This window comes from Nomascus leucogenys, chromosome 6, assembly GCF_006542625.1.
Source record: "Nomascus leucogenys isolate Asia chromosome 6, Asia_NLE_v1, whole genome shotgun sequence".
In the NCBI taxonomy this organism is placed as follows: domain Eukaryota; kingdom Metazoa; phylum Chordata; class Mammalia; order Primates; family Hylobatidae; genus Nomascus; species Nomascus leucogenys.
In genome coordinates this window covers 52,460,481-52,479,760 of record NC_044386.1, presented here as the reverse complement: position 1 = coordinate 52,479,760, position 19,280 = coordinate 52,460,481, and the positions used below count along the sequence as shown (strand labels likewise).

At 40.6% G+C, this 19,280-nt stretch overlaps 1 protein-coding gene across 1 annotated transcript in view; it reads right to left on the bottom strand.

The window, feature by feature from the left end:
* The window catches only part of SHC4 (SHC adaptor protein 4), a 139,513-nt gene that overhangs the window by 60,726 nt on the left and 59,507 nt on the right, over positions 1–19,280 (bottom strand). Inside the window, exons 3-4 of the mRNA XM_030814122.1 lie at positions 6,575–6,638; positions 54–173 (exon numbers count right to left, since the gene is read on the bottom strand). Coding sequence (XP_030669982.1) covers positions 54–173; positions 6,575–6,638 — 184 coding nt within the window. The remainder of the gene's footprint in view (positions 1–53; positions 174–6,574; positions 6,639–19,280) is intronic.

The following is a 19,280-nucleotide window of genomic DNA, read 5'->3' as shown; positions in this document are numbered from 1 at the left end:
GCATCTCTGGAAAAATAGATATGTTTGTCTATAAATGACATTTGTGATCTTACCTGTTGGTCGTCAAGATTCATCAATGTGAGACTGCATGTTGAGATGGTCAGTTTTATATTCATTCCTGAAAACTGAAGATTACTTTTGCCAAGAACTGTTGATAGGAACTTAACTGGAGGCTTTAAAAATTAAAGAAGAAAAACAAAACTCTGTTAGGAATTTTGTTACAGAATAAATGTTAATGTTTTTTAAATGTTAAAAATGAGTCAAAGTCCAAACTCTTCCTCTCTATTTTACTTTACGTAAATCAAATGAAAGGGAATGGTTTTTATTAAATAAACATTTTTTTAAAATTAGGATGCAGCAAATTCTTTATTAAGTAGTGAAATTTAGGCCCTCAGAACTTTCTCATAGTTTCTCTCCTCCCCAGGTGCTGGGAGTGAGCTCCTGCTTTAATGTAAACAAATTCCTGTGAGAGTTTAGACCAGCTGAACTCTTGAGTCCTTTTCAATATTACAAATCTAAAAAAATTAAAATTTGGCAATCCACTGAATCTAATGCCACAGAAGGCATTGATGAACTCTCCAATTACGTAACTGCTTCCTTCTCTGAAGCCATCCCTGTTCCTTCCTCATCTTTCCCTTGCCAGAGTTAAAAAGTCCTCTCTACTAGTCTAACTGTTACCTTCAGATAATCATGATGCCTGAAATTCTACCACTGGGCACTCTTTTAGGTTAAACCATTGTTTTCAGAAGGTCCCAATTGTTAAAATGAACAAATATTACTAGGAAGGGGTTAGCCCATTCCACATTAACTCATTAATAAAGATGATTTACCAGAAATTACTAATAGAGATTTAAAGGGAGATCCTGAGGAAAGGGACATGTTTTGATAAAAGTCAAAATTCTAGACGAGGCATTTCTCAAGGAGAAGAGGTGTGGGGGTTTGGTGAAGAATCATGAGAGCAGGGGGTACCCAGGAATTATAAAGAAAAGCACTGGGGTCATATGTCAGGAAAAAGGTAACAACAGTGGGGCGAGAGGCTGGGATGGCAGATTTCCTCAGGCAGAAATGCCACTTACCAACTGATGACCTTAGACAAATAAACTTTCTAAGCCTCAATTTCCTTTTATATAAAATGTGGGGGAAAAACAGTATCCACCTCATAAGGGCTGTTGTGAAGATTAAATAATAACTAGAGAATATTTAGCACAGTAATTGGCTGGTTACATGAGAGCTGTTATTATTATTATTACTTATTTTTGCCCTTCCTAACATTAAAAATTCTAAGAAATAATTTGAGAGATTTGAATGCTTTGATGGATGCTTGGATTAAGTCCTGAAATCCTCTGCTGGAAAGTGGACCAGATGATGGAAATCAGTGATTCCTCAGCATATGAATCAATACTTTGAGGCAATCAATGAAAACACAATTTGTTTCTTTCCTAGTTTTGCTTTTATATTACTCTCATTTGATTCATTCTGGAGCCATACCAAACTGTTAAACACACACTGTTGAAATTTAATGTACAGCTTTATTTTTAATTCCAAGCACATTCTAAAATGTAGTGCAAACAATGTGAGGAAGGAGCGCTAAACCTCACAGCTATCACCACATCATAAAGCTGACTCTTGGTCTACTTTCTTTGCTTCTTACACGGCTCTGGGCAAAGTGAGCCACACAATTCAGGGATTGTGTGTTCCCCACGGTGATTTTATTTAATAGCAAGTTGCTCATTTGCTTCTCTAGAGTTTCTTTTCCATGCTAGTTTTAAAAATATTATTATGAGGCTGGGTGTGGTGGTTCACACCTGTAATCCCAGCACTTTGGGAGGCTGAGGTGAGCAGAACATGAAGTCAGGAGTTCGAGACCAGCCTGACCAACATGGTGAAACCCCCGTCTCTACTAAAAACACAAAAATTAGCCAGGAGTGGTGGTGCGTGCCTGTAATCCCAGCTACTCAGGAGGCTGAGGTAGGAGAATCGCTTGAACCTTGGAGGCAGAGGTCACAGTGAGCCAAGATTGGGCCACTGCACTCCAGCCTGGCTGACAGAGCAAGACTGTCTCAAAATATATATATATATTATTATGAAATGCAAATTAAATTATAACACTGTCTCATAGTTGAAAAGCATTTTGTTATCTGTAAGAACTTTTACGTAAATCATCTTAATTTTGTTCTCACCATAACCTTAATCTCGTGAGAAATGCCCAAAATGTATTTATTGTATAGGAGACAAAGTCTTTCATGCCATTATTAGAAATGTCCTAACAGTTAAAAGACCCGTGGAAGAGAAAGGAGTGGAAAGCACACGGGATGGGCAGTAAGGCAACTGGAATTCAAGTCCCAGGTGTGATCCTAACTTGTCAAGGGACCTTAGACAACTCCGGAACCCCTCAATGTTTTTGTTTTCAAAACAGGAGTAATAATACTATCACTTCCATTCTTCTACCTCTAGCCATGGGAGGTCTTAGGAGAATCAAATTTAGTATTAATAATAAAGTATATGGAAATGCATAGTACACAGCGAAGTGCTAATAAACTGTAGTGATTATAATTACTACTTTTAAAATGAATTTTGGCAATTTTGCTATAGGATTTCTCCTTCAAGAAAAAGATAGGGGAGAAACTGCAGACCCTGGCCTTGGGAGAGGTCATTATGGAAATGAGAGCAGAAGGAAACAGAAAAGGGAGGCTGAGGATGGGATACTGACCAACTTTTACTAAAGAGTGGAGGCAGGCCTGGCAGAGGTGCTTATCCACATTTTCAAACGAGAAAAGTATTAAGATAGGGAAACATTAATTGACTATATCTGGGTCAATTTATTGGTACTGACATAGCAGCCTAGCTCTTCTTACTCTATGTTGCATAGTCTCTCAGGAACCCCCAGTTCTTTCGGTTGTTCATTAACTTTTAGACTTCAAAACTCATGGGAGATCACATAAATGAATAAATCATTTATCCATTGGCACTCCAAACTGCTAATGATGCAGTATCTAAAAGATCTAAAGGAATCAGACAAAGATCTGACTATATTCAACTGGTCCTGAATCGTTTTTGGCTCCCTCCTCCCAGGGCATTTGCTTGGCAAGGAAGCAGATAACATCGTGATTAAGCATGTAAATGCTGGAGCCAGACTGCCTGGGCTTGACCTAGCTCCTCCATACACTGACTGGGTCACTAAGCAAGTTACTTAACCTCTCAGAGCCCCAGTTTCCTCATCTGTAAAATGGGGATAAATAATAACACTTGTGGCTAGGTTTTTTCTGATGATTAACAAAGTACAAAAACCACGGCATACCAAAACTTATGGGATGCAGTGAAAACAGTGAGTGCTAGGAGGAAAAATCATAGATACAAACACTTTTATTAAAAAAGCAGAAAGGTCTCAAGTCAAAGACCTAACATTGTAACTTAAGGAAATAGAAAAAAACAAAACCCAAAGCTAGCAGAGGGAAGGAAATCATAAAGATTAGAACACAGATAAAATAAATAGAAAACAGAAAAACAGATAAAATTTAATAAAACCAAAAGTTGGTTCTCACAAAAGATCGACAAAACTGACAAACCTTTAGCTAGATGAACTAAGGCAAAAAAGAGAAAAGACTCAAATTACTAAAATCAGAAATGAAAGTGAAGACATTACTACCAATTCTACAGAAATAAAAAGGATTATAAGAGACTACTGTGAATAACTGTATGCCAATAAATTGGAGAACCTAGATGAAATGGACAAATTCCTAGAATACCTATCAAGACGAAATCATAAAGAAACTGAAAATGTGAATAGGCTTGGTGAGAATATGGAGAAATTAGAACCCTTGGGCATTATTGGTGGGAATGTAAAATGGTACAGCTGCTGTAGAAAACAGTATGGCAGTTCCTAAAAAAATTTAAAAATAGAATAACCACATGATCCAGCAATTCTACTTCTGGGTATATACCCAAAATAATTGAAAGGAAGGTCTCTGAAAGATTTTGTAACTGATGTTCATAGCAGCATTATTCATAATAGCTAAGCTGTGGAAGCAACCCAGTGTCCATCTACAGATGAATAGATAAGCAAAATGTGGTATATACATACAATGCAAGATTTTTCAGCCATAAAAAGGAAGTAAATTCTGACATCTGCTATGACATGGATGAATCTTGAGGACATTATGCTAAGTGAATTAAGCCAGTCATAAAAGGACCAATACTGTATGATTCCACTCATATGAAGTACCTAGAGTACTCAAAATCATAGAGACAGAAAGTAGAATTGTGGTTGCCAGGAGCTGGGGAGATAGGGGACTGGGGAGTTATTGTTTAATGTGTAGAGTTTCGGTTTTGCAAGATGAAAAGAGTTCTAAAGATGGATGATGGTGATGGCTGCACAAAAATATGAATGTACTTAATACCACTGAACTGTACACTTAAAAACGGTTAAGATGAGGCTGGGAGCAGTGGCTCATGCTTATAATCCCAGCACTTTGAGAGGCTGAGGTGGGCAGATCACTTGAGGCCAGGGAGTTAGAGACCAGCCTGGCCAAAATGGCAAAACCTCATCTCTACTAAAAATACAAAAATCAGCCAGGCATGGTGGCACATGATTGCAATCCCAGCTACTCGGGAGGCTGAGGCATTGAGAATCGTTTGAACCCCCGGGAGGCAGAGGTTGCAGTAAGCCACTGCAATCCAGCCTGGGTGACAGAGTGAAACTGTCTCAAAAAAAAAAAAAAAAAAAAAAAGTTAAGATGGTAAATTTTATGTTATGGATATTTTACCACAATAAAGTGGAGAGAAAAGAAAATAAAAAACCCTAAAGTGCTGGAAAGAGTCCCTGGCTCATATTAAGTACTCAATACATGCTAGCTATTGAAGGAAACTAGCTGCTTTTCTGTTTTTCTCTGCAAGTGTGCTTTCTGGATAGATGATAGCCAGGTTTGCTCTGTTTTATTTTGGGATGGGGAATCCCTGCTCCTTAAATGAGAATATCTTGCCTGTTATTTGGAATCATCCAGTTGAAGCATCCTAATCAGAAATTATGAGAAGCAGGAAGAGGTTAGAGATTACTTTGGAACCATGGGTTCTGTGAAATAAACTAGTCATAGGGAGTCCTTGATAGAATTTCAGAGCCATTTGTCAGAATGTTTTATAACTTGTGGGTTCTCTGGGTGACACTGGGTTCACCCCTATGTAATATAATGAAGAATGATAACCAAAAATGGGGCAGAATGGTATAGAAATGGAGCCCTAAGCTGGGAATCTGAAGACTTGGCTTCTACAGCTGGCTCTGACCTTAATCATCCTAGTGACTCAGACAAATACTATCTCTTGTCTCAGACTCAGTTTAGTAGCTGGTAAAATGAAGAGGTTAGGCCAGAAGACATCTTAAAAAATCCCTTCTCGGCCGGGCGCAGTGGCTCACGCCTGTGGCCCCAGCACTTTGGGAGGCTGAGGTGGGCAGACCATGAGGTCAGGAGATCGAGACCATCCTGGCTAACACAGTGAAACCCCGTCTCTACTAAAAATACAAAAAATCAGCCGGGCGTGGTGGTGGGCTCCTGTGGTCCCAGCTACTCGGGGGGCTGAGGCAGGAGAATGGCTTGAATCCGGGAGGCGGAGCTTACAGTGAGCTGGGATCGCGCCACTGCACTCCAGCCTGGGCAAAAGAGCAAGACTCCGTCTCAAAAACAAAAAATGAAACAAACAAAAAAAACCCTTCCCTTAAACAGTCTGCAATTCTATATGATTTATATAGTTATCATAAGAGCTTTTGCATTGGCCCTTTGGACTTTTCAAACCAACAAAACATTCTAGGGCTCATAGCTTAATAGCAATAATACTAGCTACCATTAACACAGAAAGCATAATAGATGACAGACGCTGTAGTATGTAGTATGTAGACATCATTTAATTTATTTCTTACATAACCCTATAAAGTAAGTGCCATTTTCTCCCATTTTACAGATGAGTAAACCAAGCATCCAAGAGGTTAAGTGACTTGTCCAAGAGTACACCATTTGTAGGTGGCTGAGGCAAGACTTCAATCCGAGTCTGTCTAACATCAAAACTTTTGCTTTCTTTCCACAGGGAAAGCTACTCTACCCATGTGCTATTACCTCACCTTTACCACTATCCATATTTATACTAGAAAATAGGCCAGGAAGCCTAAAAAGTCAAAAATGTTATGATGCAGAATACATACATTATAAAATGTGGAAATTGGAAGGCACTAAACTGGCCATTTAGTGCAACTCCCTAACTCCACAGGAAATAAGAACAGAGTCTCAGCAAGATGAGATCCCATGCTCACTGGTCAGTAAGAGCCAAGTCTGGCACCCTACATTTCTGACATAAAGCCCAGGGGCTTTCTCCCCTCTGCAGCTGGAGGTATCACCATGTCAGACAGTGTCAGGCAACTCAGAAAGATTCGAGGGACAAGAGCAGCTTTGAGTGCAGCTCTGATATCATGCCACCTAATAAGGGCCAGGCTGGACCTTGGGTCTTATGGTGGGATGAACTAACAGCGATTTTCACACTATCTTTGCCATAATTAGGGAAACATAAACAAGAAAACCACATCAACATTTACCTTTCGCTTTTTAATGGCTCCACTTGCCCCGGGGACAGCTTCACACAGGCGACTTATTGCTTCCCTAAAGAATAGAAACCATATAAATAAAGACTTAGCATACTACCTCCACACAGTAAGGGTTTAAGAAATGTTAGAAATTATCACGACCAAAAAGTACACATACATAATAGTGAGTCTGACACAAACGGTATTCTCCCAGCCCCACAGGAGGAAATGCTGTACTTACTCCTGCAGGAAAACCTTGCAGCACCCGAATACTGAGCAATTGCTTTACAACAAGGAGCTCTACTGTTCGCTTTTTTCATCTCTGTTTTCCCTTGGGTTTTCAGATTTTGTTTTTTGTGTTGCTGATTTTTAACCAAAAAGGAGGGGCAGGGCATTGTCATCTGGAAATACTTCGCAGTTTTATCTTTAGCAAAATCATCTCTGTAATGTTATGAATAAAAAGCTTCATAGTATCTCAGAACTAAAGACGATTAAATACAAAAAGAACCTGACACTAGAGGAAATTTAAAAGGATCGGGAGAACATTGAACTTCAAGGTGGTCTCAAATGGAGTTTTATTGACTAGGTTGCTGCTGCAAGCCATTGAGCTTTCATGTAATTTCACAGAAGAAAAGAAATCAATATCAAATTTCCTCCTTTGCTTACTTTTCTGCCCTTCCTATATATTGCACTTCCTGAGAGAAAGGCACCGCTAAAATAAGTAGTTGCTCCTTAATGGAAGTGGTGAAGGAACTGGCGCCCTCCTTTCCAGAAATGCAGTTATAACTAAAAGCTTTTGTCTCTGGGACTCTGAGCATTCATAACTGCCCAAGCTTTCACTCTGTGTGATTTGAACCTTAGCCTTGTGGCCTTGAACACATATATTAAACTTTTCACAAGGCAAATGGAAATCTCTTCTGGATTCCCCAGAGATCATTGTTTAAATTAATAAACTATATTCTCTCACACACACACCAACACACATACACATGCAACACTGTATTATAGTTTTTATATATATTATATTTCACAATAATATTTTCTACAGTTTAGATTCCCAAAGGAAGTGGGAGAGGTCAGAGAGAGGAATGCAGACCGATTTTTGTTTTGTTTTGTTTTGTTTTTGTTTTGAGACGGAGTCTCGCTCTGTTGCCCAGGCTAGAGTGCAGTGGCGCGATCTCAGCTCACTGCAAGCTCCGCCTCCGGGTTCACACCATTCTCCTGCCTCAGCCTCCGAGTAGCTGAGGCGCCCGCCACCACACCCGGCTAATTTTTTTTGTATTTTTAGTAGAGATGGGGTTTCACCGTGTTAGCCAGGATGGTCTCGACCTCCTGACCTCGTTATCCGCCCGCCTCGACCTCCCAAAGTGCTGGGACTACAGGCGTGAGCCACTGCGCCCGGCCATGCATACCCATTTTTAAAACTACAGCTATGATATTTTGTAGTGCAGAGCGATGTTCTTCTAGAAAATACTTTGGAAAGATAAGCAGAATTCCCAAAGATTCTAGGCATTATTTTGCACTTATAATGTATGTTTTAGCTCAGATCATTTTTTCTATATAAATGAAACTCTTCTTCAAGGTATTATCTTGTCTGATTTTTGCATAATTATCTGCAATCAAAGGATAGAATGGATCTTCGGTTAGCATATATTCTCAGGATTTCATATTTATTGTTTCTCTAGGATTCTATCCTTTGTTCTCTGGAGTCAAATACAAGGATAACACAGATAGTTGGGCCATCTGGCTTGGTTGGTTGATTGACGTTTTGAGTCATCTTAATGATTACTCAATAATTGATAAGACTCATTATTAATCCAAATTGGCACTGATACTGCCAAAATAGCTAGTCCAGGCACCCCACTCTATTGACAGTATTTAATAAAGAGGTATTATAAGATAGGGCAGATCCTTTACTCCATGAGAGTGAGTTGGATGTTTTGGTCTAAAAATACAAAAAATTAGCCAGGCGTGGTGGCAGGCACCAGTAATCCCAGCTACTTGGGAGGCTGAGGCAGAAGAATCGCTTGAAGCCGAGAGGTGGAGGTTGCAGTGAGCTGAGATCGCGCCATTGCACTCCAGTCTGGGCAAAAAGAGCAAAACTCCGTCTCAAAAAAAAAAAAAAAAAAAAAAAAAGTTGTCTATAAATGATGTGAACTTAAAGTAAAAACAAAGGTGGATATTGATGCTGCCAAATATAATAACAATAATAAAAATATAACAATAATTATATGCCAAATATAGTAATTTTTTATTAGAAGTTGTTACTTTTATATAGCATCTTGTAATTTCACAAACTGTTTTCCCACACATTTGTTTTGATTCTCACACCAATTATCAATATCTTCTAACAAAAAGTAATGCAGTGAATTTAAGTTGAAGGGAATACTTTATAGCATGAATACCTCTCAAGGAGGTTTTGAAAGGATGAACCTTCCTGGCAGGGAGGGGATTGGAAATTCTAGACAGACAGAAGAGCATAGGTGAAGACACCAAAACACAAAGTATCACGATATGAGGGGAATTACTCATACTTTGATATTGCTGAAGCATAACATATGGTAGTACAAGAGTGAATATTAACTAAGAGATAAGAGTCTAAAAACTGTTTCTGTGAAGTGCCAGACGGTAAATATTTCAGACTTTGCTCTTTTGCAAGTACTCAACTCTGCCATTGTAGCACAAAAAGCAGCCTTAGACAATATGTAGACAAGTGAGCATGACTGTGTTCCAATAAAACTTTATTTATAGAAACTGGTGGCTGGCCAGATTTGGCCCATGGGCCATAGTTTGTTGACCCCTGGATCCGATAATTCACAGAAAAGGAGATAGAAATCATTTGGTTTTTTAAGACGGGAAAATATTCACATTCATTATAATTTCAAAATTGAAAATTAAAACAACAAGATACTTCACTCATATTAAATTAGGAAAAAAGATACAAAACCCAGCGTTGGAAAAGATGGGAAATATTCTGCTTTAGGCATATTTATCCATTGCCAGGGGCCTTGGTTAGTATTAATACAATCTTTCTGGTGAGTAATTTGGTAAAAGTTGACAAATGTCAAAATTTATCAGAGCACAGGCGGGGCATGGTGGCACACACTTGTAGTCCCAGCTACTTGGAAGGATTGAGCCCAGGAGTTTAAGGCTGCAGCGCCACTGCACTCCCGCCTGGGTGACAGAGTGAGACCCTGTCTCTAAAAACAATTTGTTTAAATAATTTATTACAGCCTTTGACAAGGTGGGGAGAAGGCTGTATTGGGATAGCATTGAGTATATAAGTAAAAGAAACACTTCAAGTAAGAAACCAACACAAAGTCTTGTGATATAGAGATAAAACATATCAAAATAAATATTGCCACTCAGACTATAGAAATATGAAGAAGTCTATATAAATTAGTGTGAAAAAGTAGAACTTGCAACAGTATATACACATTGGTAGCAGCTATATAAAATTAATCCTGTGTCAATAGTAATATAGAAAGAGCTTACAAACTATGGCTTGGTTTTAGGTGTTTTTTTTGTGGTTTGCTATTTTGTTTCTGATTCTACTGATGTTTAGATACAAACAAGGTAAACAATGTTATGTTTTATTTTCATTGTGCACTTGATTGGATAAGTAATCCTTTAAAATATTGAAAATAATGCAAAGTAAGTTCCTTCGGCAGGAATTTTGCTAGTATGAGGCAAAGGTGTTGAGATGTGAAGGCACATGAAAGATGTCCCAATGGAGAGGTGACACCCATAGAGAGATGGGACGATGTTCCTGTTATGGATACTAACAGATGTTCTTTATTTCTCTCTCTGCTCCCATTCCAGCTTGGCTTTTAACTCCTCCATCTTTGTAGCCACTAAATCCAGATTTCCTTTTTCAGTTATTTAAGTAGAGTTACCCAAAAGTTTCATAAAGATGAAAAATCTTGAGCGCGTTTAGTAAAGCCTTTTAGAATGGTACACCTTGCAGTAGCAGAGAGCCCAAGTTTCAGTGAAACAACAGCCCCTATTTATTTATTTAATTTTTTGTTTTTGTAGAGATGGGGGTTTCACTCTGTTGCCCAGTGTTGGAGTGCAGTGGTGCGATCATAGCTCACTGCAGCCTCAACCTCCTTGGGCTCAAGCAATCCTCCCACCTCAGCCTCCCATGTGGCTGGGACCACTGCAACTGGCAAGCACCACCACAATCAGCTAATTTTTTCTTTTTGTTTTTTTATTTTTTGTAGAGACAGGGTCTTCCTATGTTGCCTGGGTTGGTCTTAAACTCCTGGGCTCAAGTGAGACTCCCACCTCAGCCTTCCAAAGTGCTGAGGCTAGAGATGTGAGCCCCACCTCCTGGCCAGCCCCTATTTACTGAGCACTCTTTATGGTCAGGCCCAGAAGTGAGCACCTTATGTACATCATTTCATTGAGTCGTGACAGTACCATTCCAAGGTATGGACTTTACCCTCATTTTACCAGTGAGGATAATAAAGTTCAAATAATTTAAATAACTGTACAAATAAGGCAATTGACAGTGGGAGAGACAGAATGCAAATCCAGTTCTGACTTCAAAACCCACAAGCACCGGGGAGGAACCATATTGCCAGATGGATGAAAAGGAGGGAGTCCTAGGCTCTAGAGACTAGGGGAAGTAATATATTGACTGTCCTTCCCTTGCTCACTCCCCTAACATAGTGAGGGGCGGCTCTTTGGTCAATCGTTAACACCAGCGTGGCTGGTAAACTACCCAGGCAAAAGGACAAAGTGGTAGGGGCCGACTCTAGAAAAGGCTTACTCGGATGCCCCTGCCCTTCCCCAGCCCTCTGCTGTCTATGCGCTGGCTGCCACCTCCTGGAAGAAACGAGCATCTGGAGCCAGGCTCTTCCCACCTGGGCAAACACATATGAGTGTGCACTCACACGCTCACTCAGAACTGTATATTTGAGGCATGTGAGGCTTTACAGAGCGCCCCAAATCTCTTGATGTACAAAACTCTGCTCAAAAGAAAAAAAGGGGAAAACTTGTGCTTATGAACTTGCTTTAAAAAGTAATTATTAGCCAGGCACAGTGGCTCATGCCTGTAATCCCACCACTTAGGGAGGCCGAGGCAGGAGGATCCCTCAAGTCCAGGACTTCGAGACCAACTGGACAACACAGTGAGACCTTGTGTCCACAAAAATAAATATAGTTTTAAATTGCCAGGCACAGCAGTGCACACCTGTGGCCATAGCTACCCAGGAGCCCGATGCGGGAGGATTGCTTGAGCCTAGGAGTTCAAGGCTGCAGTGAGCTAGGATCACATCACTGCACTCCAGTCTGGGCGACAGAGCAAGACCTTTTCTCAAAAAAATAGCAGTTATTAATTTTTTGAATTGGAGACTCTAAGATGAGCCATGCTTCTCTCCAGTAAAAGACCTATTTGTCCACTTGCCTTGCTGATAGCAGCGTTAACAAATCTCCTGAAAGAAATCCCAGCAAGGAAAGGCAGATAGATGCCTGCATTTTGTTGCTTTTGTTCACAAAGATCTTTTCTTTCCCTGCTACTGGGACCAAGACATTAACTGTAACATTTTCAAGAACAAATAGTACTTTCAGTGCTTTTCTGGAGTCTCAGCCACACCCTTGGGCCAACTTTACAAATGCCGAGGGAAAAGAAAAAGAAAACAGAGTCGAGAGCCATTTCTCCTGGGGCCGAGGGGGTCCCCGCCATTCTTGCAGCCCAAGCAGCTGCGCTCCTGCAGAACCTTTTTGGAGCTGAGTGGCCGTGAGACTTTCTCCAGCTAGCAAACATTCAGCAAGTGTCTGCTCTTAGAGGAGCAGAAATTTTGGGGTTTCAATGGCTAAAGATTTCCATCTTGGGAGCCTGTATTAGAAAGAAAGAGAAACGCCCCAGAGCACCAACAGTGGCCACTTTGTTTATTGTTTCGCCACATGAGAGAGAAGGGGAGAAGTGGGCTGATGTAAGAGAATGAGAATGCCGTTGAAGATTTGCTTTTAAGCATATAAAACTCTGCCTACGCCATAAGACCAAAAAAAGATATTTTGTCTGTCTTAACAGAGTCCAAACTAATCATCCAAACAAAGCCACCTTTCTTCACCAACTCCTGGCCACTACAACACTTAAGTTATAATTCTTCTGTGTCTTTAACCCTTAAACAGTTAAGCTCCTCTGGAAGCAATGTCGCCTCACACACACACACACACACGCACACACACACACTTTTTTTTTTTTTAAGTTTGGAAGGCAATATCACAATCCAAGACAAAGGGGAGCATTTAATGGGAGGAGAGGCTGTGGGGCAGATATTTTCTGGTGAATGTCAAGATGCAGTTCTTCAGTAAATAGGAAAGCCAGAAAATGTGCAACATGAAACCAGGCAAAGGGGCCCCGCTGGAATGATTAAAGGCAATGATCCCCATATCCGCCCCCCCCCCCCACACACACACCCCTATAGTCACATATGCAGTGAAGGAGTAGTTCCAGTTTTGTCCCTGCAAATAGGAATGAGAATAAAATTTTAATCACAGCAAGAGCCTTTCCAAAATAAAAAGTCAATGATACTCAGCCAAAACAAATTCACCTGCATTTCCCAAAGGACTTTCTTTCACTTTGCATCTCCAACATAAGTCCTTAAAGAAATCAGTTAACAAAGCCTAAGGGACATGTTGGGCCCTAAATGTCTCGGATTGCCTACTTGTTATTAATGAAGAGACTCTGAGTAATTCAGACTGCACATCCATGTGGTATTATGCTGTTCTTACTGTTCTAGGGAAACCAGTACCATCTTTTTTTAAATCTTTGCCTCCAGGACAACAAGGCTCAGTGATCTATGTGTTCAATTTTGTCCAGCTTAGTGAAATTAAAGACATCCAAGAATTTGTGAAAGCCCTCAGACAGGACACTTTAGAACAGGAGCCTGCCTCTGTGGCGATAAGCACACAATGAATGCAGTCAATGCCCACAGACCAGTTGAAAATGGAAAGCCTTAAACTTGCTTTGTGCTATTATCAAGGGGCATCACCCGTGCACTCTAGGAGGGTGAACTCAGCTCATAAAATACATCCTTTCACTTTAGAAACAGGCACCTCGAGTCCCAGGATGGTCAAATAAAACCTTTGAGTACTGCCCACAGCATTTATCCCCACACTGACTTAGTATATCACTCTATTCACCTGAATTGTACTTAAGGTCTGATTCTAAAGTACATTTGCTAGCCAACCCAGCTCAGCAACCATAGGAAATGGGTTTGTCTGTCTACTTTGTGATTCTGCCCTTTGGCTCTGATGCAAATGTGAACCCATTAATCACACTGGAATGAGGTGAAAGACCCTCTTGTCTAGGGTGTCACATCTCCCCTATAAATCTCACTAGTTAACGGACATTAAGTGCTGGTTTTTTCCTGTCCCCACAGAGATTTCCTGTAATACAATCATGTATCTCAAAATTCAAACACCTACACCCACAAACTGTTGGCTTATAGGCTTTATAAGTGGTTAAAGAAATGACAATGAGAAATAGAGTTGGTTTCATATAAAATACATGGGAATTTATAAATTCAAAAGATTGTTCTCCCTTACTTTAGGGTAAACTGGGATTCTTTAAAACAACTCTGTTTTTGACAAAATATTCAAAATATTATGAAGGTGTGTCTTTTGGAGTTAGAGTGCACTGATGCATAATGTGGTCACTTAAAAGCCAAAGCTCATTTAAAAAAAAAACAAAACGAAAACAGGTCTTACTCAGTCACCCACTTTATTCATTCAGGTTCACTCTAAACAATGTATATCTACTTCCAAAAATTCTTCAGAGAATACTTGGAATTTTAAAGATATTTAAAACAGTTTGGCCAGGTGTGGTGGCTCACACCTGTAATCTTTGCACTTTGGGAGGCCAAGGTAGGCGGATCACTTGAGGTCAAGAGTTTGAGAACAGCCTGGCCAACATCGTGAAACTCCATCTCTAGTAAAAATACAAAAATTAGCTGGGCATGGTGGTGCACACCTGTAACCCCAGCTACTAGGGAGGCTGAGGCAGGAGAATTGCTTGAACCGGCAGGTGGAGGTTGCAGTGAGCCAAGATTGTGCCATTGCACTCCAGCCTGGGTGACAGAGCAACACTCCGTCTCAATAAATACATAAATGAATAAATAAATAAACAAATAAACAAACACAAACAGTAAAACAGTTCGTCATACAGGTGTCTATACTATTGAGCAAGACAGCAATTGGTGTAATGAATATATTACTTCTACCACTGTTTTTGTTTTTGTTTTTTAAATAACTCTGGTTCTTTTAAAGGCTATTTGGCATATATGTTGTAAATTTTATTGGGAATTCCATTCTTTTAAATGTGTGTGCACCTTTGGAAGGAATGAACAACTGGCCTAGCCAGTTAATCCACCTTGACAAATAATAGTAGGACAACTTCAGCTTGCACATCCACGGAGAGTACACCATTTAGGTAAGTGGTGATCAAACTGTAAAGTTCTTAAGAATCAACTGGGTGCTGGTTAAAATACAGATTTCTAGGACTGTTCCTAGAGGTTTTGATTCTGAGGTGAGGCCTAGGAATCTACAGTTTAACAAACCTTCCAAGTGATTCTGATACAGAGTTCATGAAGCACACAGCTGATTAAACCTACTTGGACTTGTTGCACAGAGTAACAGGTTCTGTGCTCTATAGCTTAGACTAGATGGTTGTGTTAGTGGGTGTTAAGGAATCAGGTCACCTATTCCTAGAGGCTAGGCTAGGGAAGGTTACACTGCCTATACGTTTGATGATATTCCATTCTGGGGAATTTTGTTTTCAACGTAGTCACTCTATATTCTGGGATAGATATTTGGTATAATCCTCTCTTCTCCTCTCTGCCTCCCCCATCCTCATCTCCTAAAGAAGAAGGGCTTTATGGCCGGGCGCGGTGGCTCACACCTGTAATCCCAGCACTTTGGAAGGGCGAGGTGGGAGGATGACCTGGGGTCAGGAGTTCAAGACCAGCCTGGCCAACATGGTGAAACCGCATCTCTACTAAAAATACAAAAGTAGCCAGGAGTGGTGGTGGGCACCTGTAGTCCTAGCTACTCGGGAGGCTGAGGCGGGAGAATCGCTTGAACCTGGGAGGCGGAGGCTGCAGTAAGCTGAGATCGTGCTACTGCACCCCTGCCTGGGCTACAGAGTGAGATTCCATCTCAAAATAAAAAAAGAAGAAAGGCTTTTACCAGAGGGCACATGGAGGTCCTGAACATCTTTGCTTACATCACCCCTTGCACACACAAGCAGTGAGAGAGTGGCCTGCATTCTCTCTCTTATCTGGAGGCAGCAAGGTCATCCTGGAGGCAGCAAGATCTAATCCATTTGCCCCTCAAATGCATTCAACACTCTAGGTAGTGGTTCTCAGCCTTGGCTGCACATTGGGCTACACCACCAAAAATGTTACGAAGTTCTGAAGACTGGGTCTCAGCTCCAGAGATTCTGACTTAATTGGTGCAGGACAGGGCTTGGGGGTCAGAAGTTTTAAGATCTCTTCCAAATGCTTCCAACAAGGCTAAGGTTGAGAATCACTCTAGCAGCAGTTGGCAAACTTTTTCTGAAAACGGCCAGGTAGGAAATCCTTTAGGCTTTGCGGGTTATACAGTTTCTGTTACAGCTACTCAATTCTGCTGTTGTAGCTAGAAAAACAGCCATAGGCAATACATAAACAAATGGATGTGCCTTGTGTGCCAGTAACACTTATGGACACTGAAATTTGAATTCCATATGATTTTCATGTGTCACAAAATATTCTTTTGGGGTGTTTTTTCCAACCATTTAAAAAATGTCAAAACCATTCTTGGCTGACAAGGTGGCAATATCGAAATCAGGTAGCAGATGGGATTTGGCCTGCAGGCTGTTGTTCTCTGACTCTTGCTCTAAAGCAAATCAGAAACAAATGTAACAGGCTTTGGGGTCATGGTCAGTTATTGGCTTGTGCATGGTGCAAAGCTTATTAGAGTGCAATCTTTTGCAAGGATTGTTTATACATATTTTGAACTTTGTCTTGTTCAGTTTCTTGGTACAAGAAGTTGGGTATTATAAGAAAGGGGTCTTTCCCTATGTCAGTATAAGAATTATGGGACTCCCTTTATGCTGTAAATTTATTGTTTTTCCATTCTTTTATTCTAACAGCACTCAGTAGAGGCAGATGGAAGCAAATTATTTTTTCCTTTTAATTATCATCTAACCTTCATTAAGTGATACTATGTACATGAAACAGTGCAAAGTGTTTGGGCAGGCAACACAGAAATAAACAAAAGTGCAAAATTATAGTAACTGTTAATATTTGATGGCTTTATCTATAACTCTACTTTCTTATGAGAATAGAAAGTGAGGAAAATCTAGTTAGGTAGACTCTGCAGTTAGACGCCAGAGTTCAAAATCTAGCTGTCTCTTACAATCTCTGTCACCTTGAACAAGTTTTTAAAGCTCTCTATGTCTCAATGCCTTAAATATAAAAAGTAAGAATAATAATAGTGCTTTGAACAATACCTCAGTAAATGCTAGCCATTATTATTGCTTTATCCTTATAATGGCTATCTACTTTAAGAACTGCGTTTAGGCCGGGTGCAGTGGCTCATGCCTGTAATCCCAGCACTTTGGGAGGCCGAGGCAGGTGGATTGCTGGAGCTCAGGAGTTTGAGAGCAGCCTGTGCAACATGGAAAACCCTGTCTCTACAAAAAATACAAAAGTTAGTCAGGTGTGTTTGCTTGCACCTGTAGTCCCAGCTACTTGGGGAGGCTGAAGTGGGAGGATTGCTTGAGCCCAGGAGGTCAAGGCTGCAATTAACTGAGATTGTGCCATTGCACTCCAGCCTGGGCAAGGAAGTGAGACCGTGTCTCAAAAAAAAAAAAAAAAAGAACTGGGTCTAACCTAATTTATACAACACCTAGTACCCAGCAAAGTATTCTCTGTGTTATAACTGGAATGCTATAGTTAATATGTTATATAGTAGGTCAAATTATGTCTATCATGTGTATAGTAATGGATGGTATAAGTTTCTATAAAGGCAGAATACATGTCTGGCTTTCTTCAGATATTGCATGGTACCTAGTAGGCTGCCTTGGAAATACAATGTATTCAATATATGAATGTTAGGTAGTGCTGTGTCGTCAAAACAAAGTGTAACCCTTGTCTCCCTATATAAATCCAATCCCCCTTCAGGACAGAGGTACTCATTCCTCCAGTTGCTGGAATGCTCACTTCTCATGGATTATAGCTGAGTTCCTTCCGCAGAAATTGTGCTCTCTAGGGGAAGTTGCCTTGCCCATGTTATGTCCCCACCCCAGCGGCAGCAGGCATCCAACGACCTGACTGGTCAATATGGGGTTCCAAGGCCTGGTCCCCGTACCTCAATATGGGGCGACTCTGAAGTGCCATCCTAGCTCCAGAATTGCCCATGGAGTCTGCTGTGACTTCACTGCTTTTCAGCCTCTCCCTCTGCCAGGCCCTGCTTCCCTCACTCCCTTGACGGTTGATTTCAAGGAGCCCTCCCAGTAAACCTTTTGCATTCAACTCTCCATCTCAGAACATGTTTCAATATCCAGCCTGAGACCTGCTAACAAGCTGCTGCCAGAGTTATGCCCCCTTAAACTTGCATACACTTAACTAGATGATGTCTTTCAAGAACCTATTTTGTCACAGACAACAGTGAAAAAAATCATTTTCAGAGAATTTCTCATAAGAGACACAGATGATCTGGATCAAAAACACCCACTTTTTAATTGTTCAAACATACACTACAGTACACATTTCCTAAAGTAAGTGCAGCTCTCAAAAACTACAACTCAATCACATATAATTAAAGGGACCAGAGCTGTGCACTTACTCTATAAGGCATTTCTCAGCTTCCCTACTGAGAACACCAGCGGGAAATGGAATAAATCTGCCTGGCAGGTAGAGAGATGCACCAATTGTCCTGAATTTACTTTGGCCACAAAGCTCTCCTTTTACCAATGAAAAGACTATCTCTGGATGAGATTGGTTTTTGATGAGTTTTGGGTGCCTCCCATCTAGCTCACTCTTCCCAAAAGGAATTATATCATTATTTTTTTTTCTAGCTATTTAGGATGTAGCATAGTTAAAACTCACTGCTCTCACATTCCCTGATATTCCTATTTTCCTTTCTTAAAAGCAAAAACAAAACAACAATTAAAACTTGCAGATGCTTTGGGGGATTTTCTGGGGAACCACCTGCTCAAAAATAAGGAGCCTCCATGTAATCTGTGGTCCAAATTACGTGGAGACCTCATTTTAAAATCACTGGATAGGCTTCCCTTGCACATGCGGGCCTCAAAGTGCAGTCCTCGGACCAGCAGCATTAGCATCACCTGGAACTCATTAGACATGCAAATTATTGAATCAAAAAACTCTGGGGCTGGGGTCCAATATTACATATTTGTTTGTTTGTTTCAGAGACAAGGGCTCACTATGTTGCCCAGGCTGGAGTGCAGTGGCTATTCACAAGTGTGTCATCATCACACACTACAGCCTCAAACTCCTGAGCTCAAGTGATCCTCCCATCTAAGCTTCCCAAGTAGCTGGGACTATAGGTGCATGCCACCATCCCCAGCTAACATTCTCTGTTTTAACAAGCCTTTGCATACTAAAGTTTGAGAATTACTATCTCACGCATTTTTTTTCTCCTTAGAAATCACAAAAGGACATTAAAGTATCTTTTCCTACAGATGTATGAGTATCTTTATGAA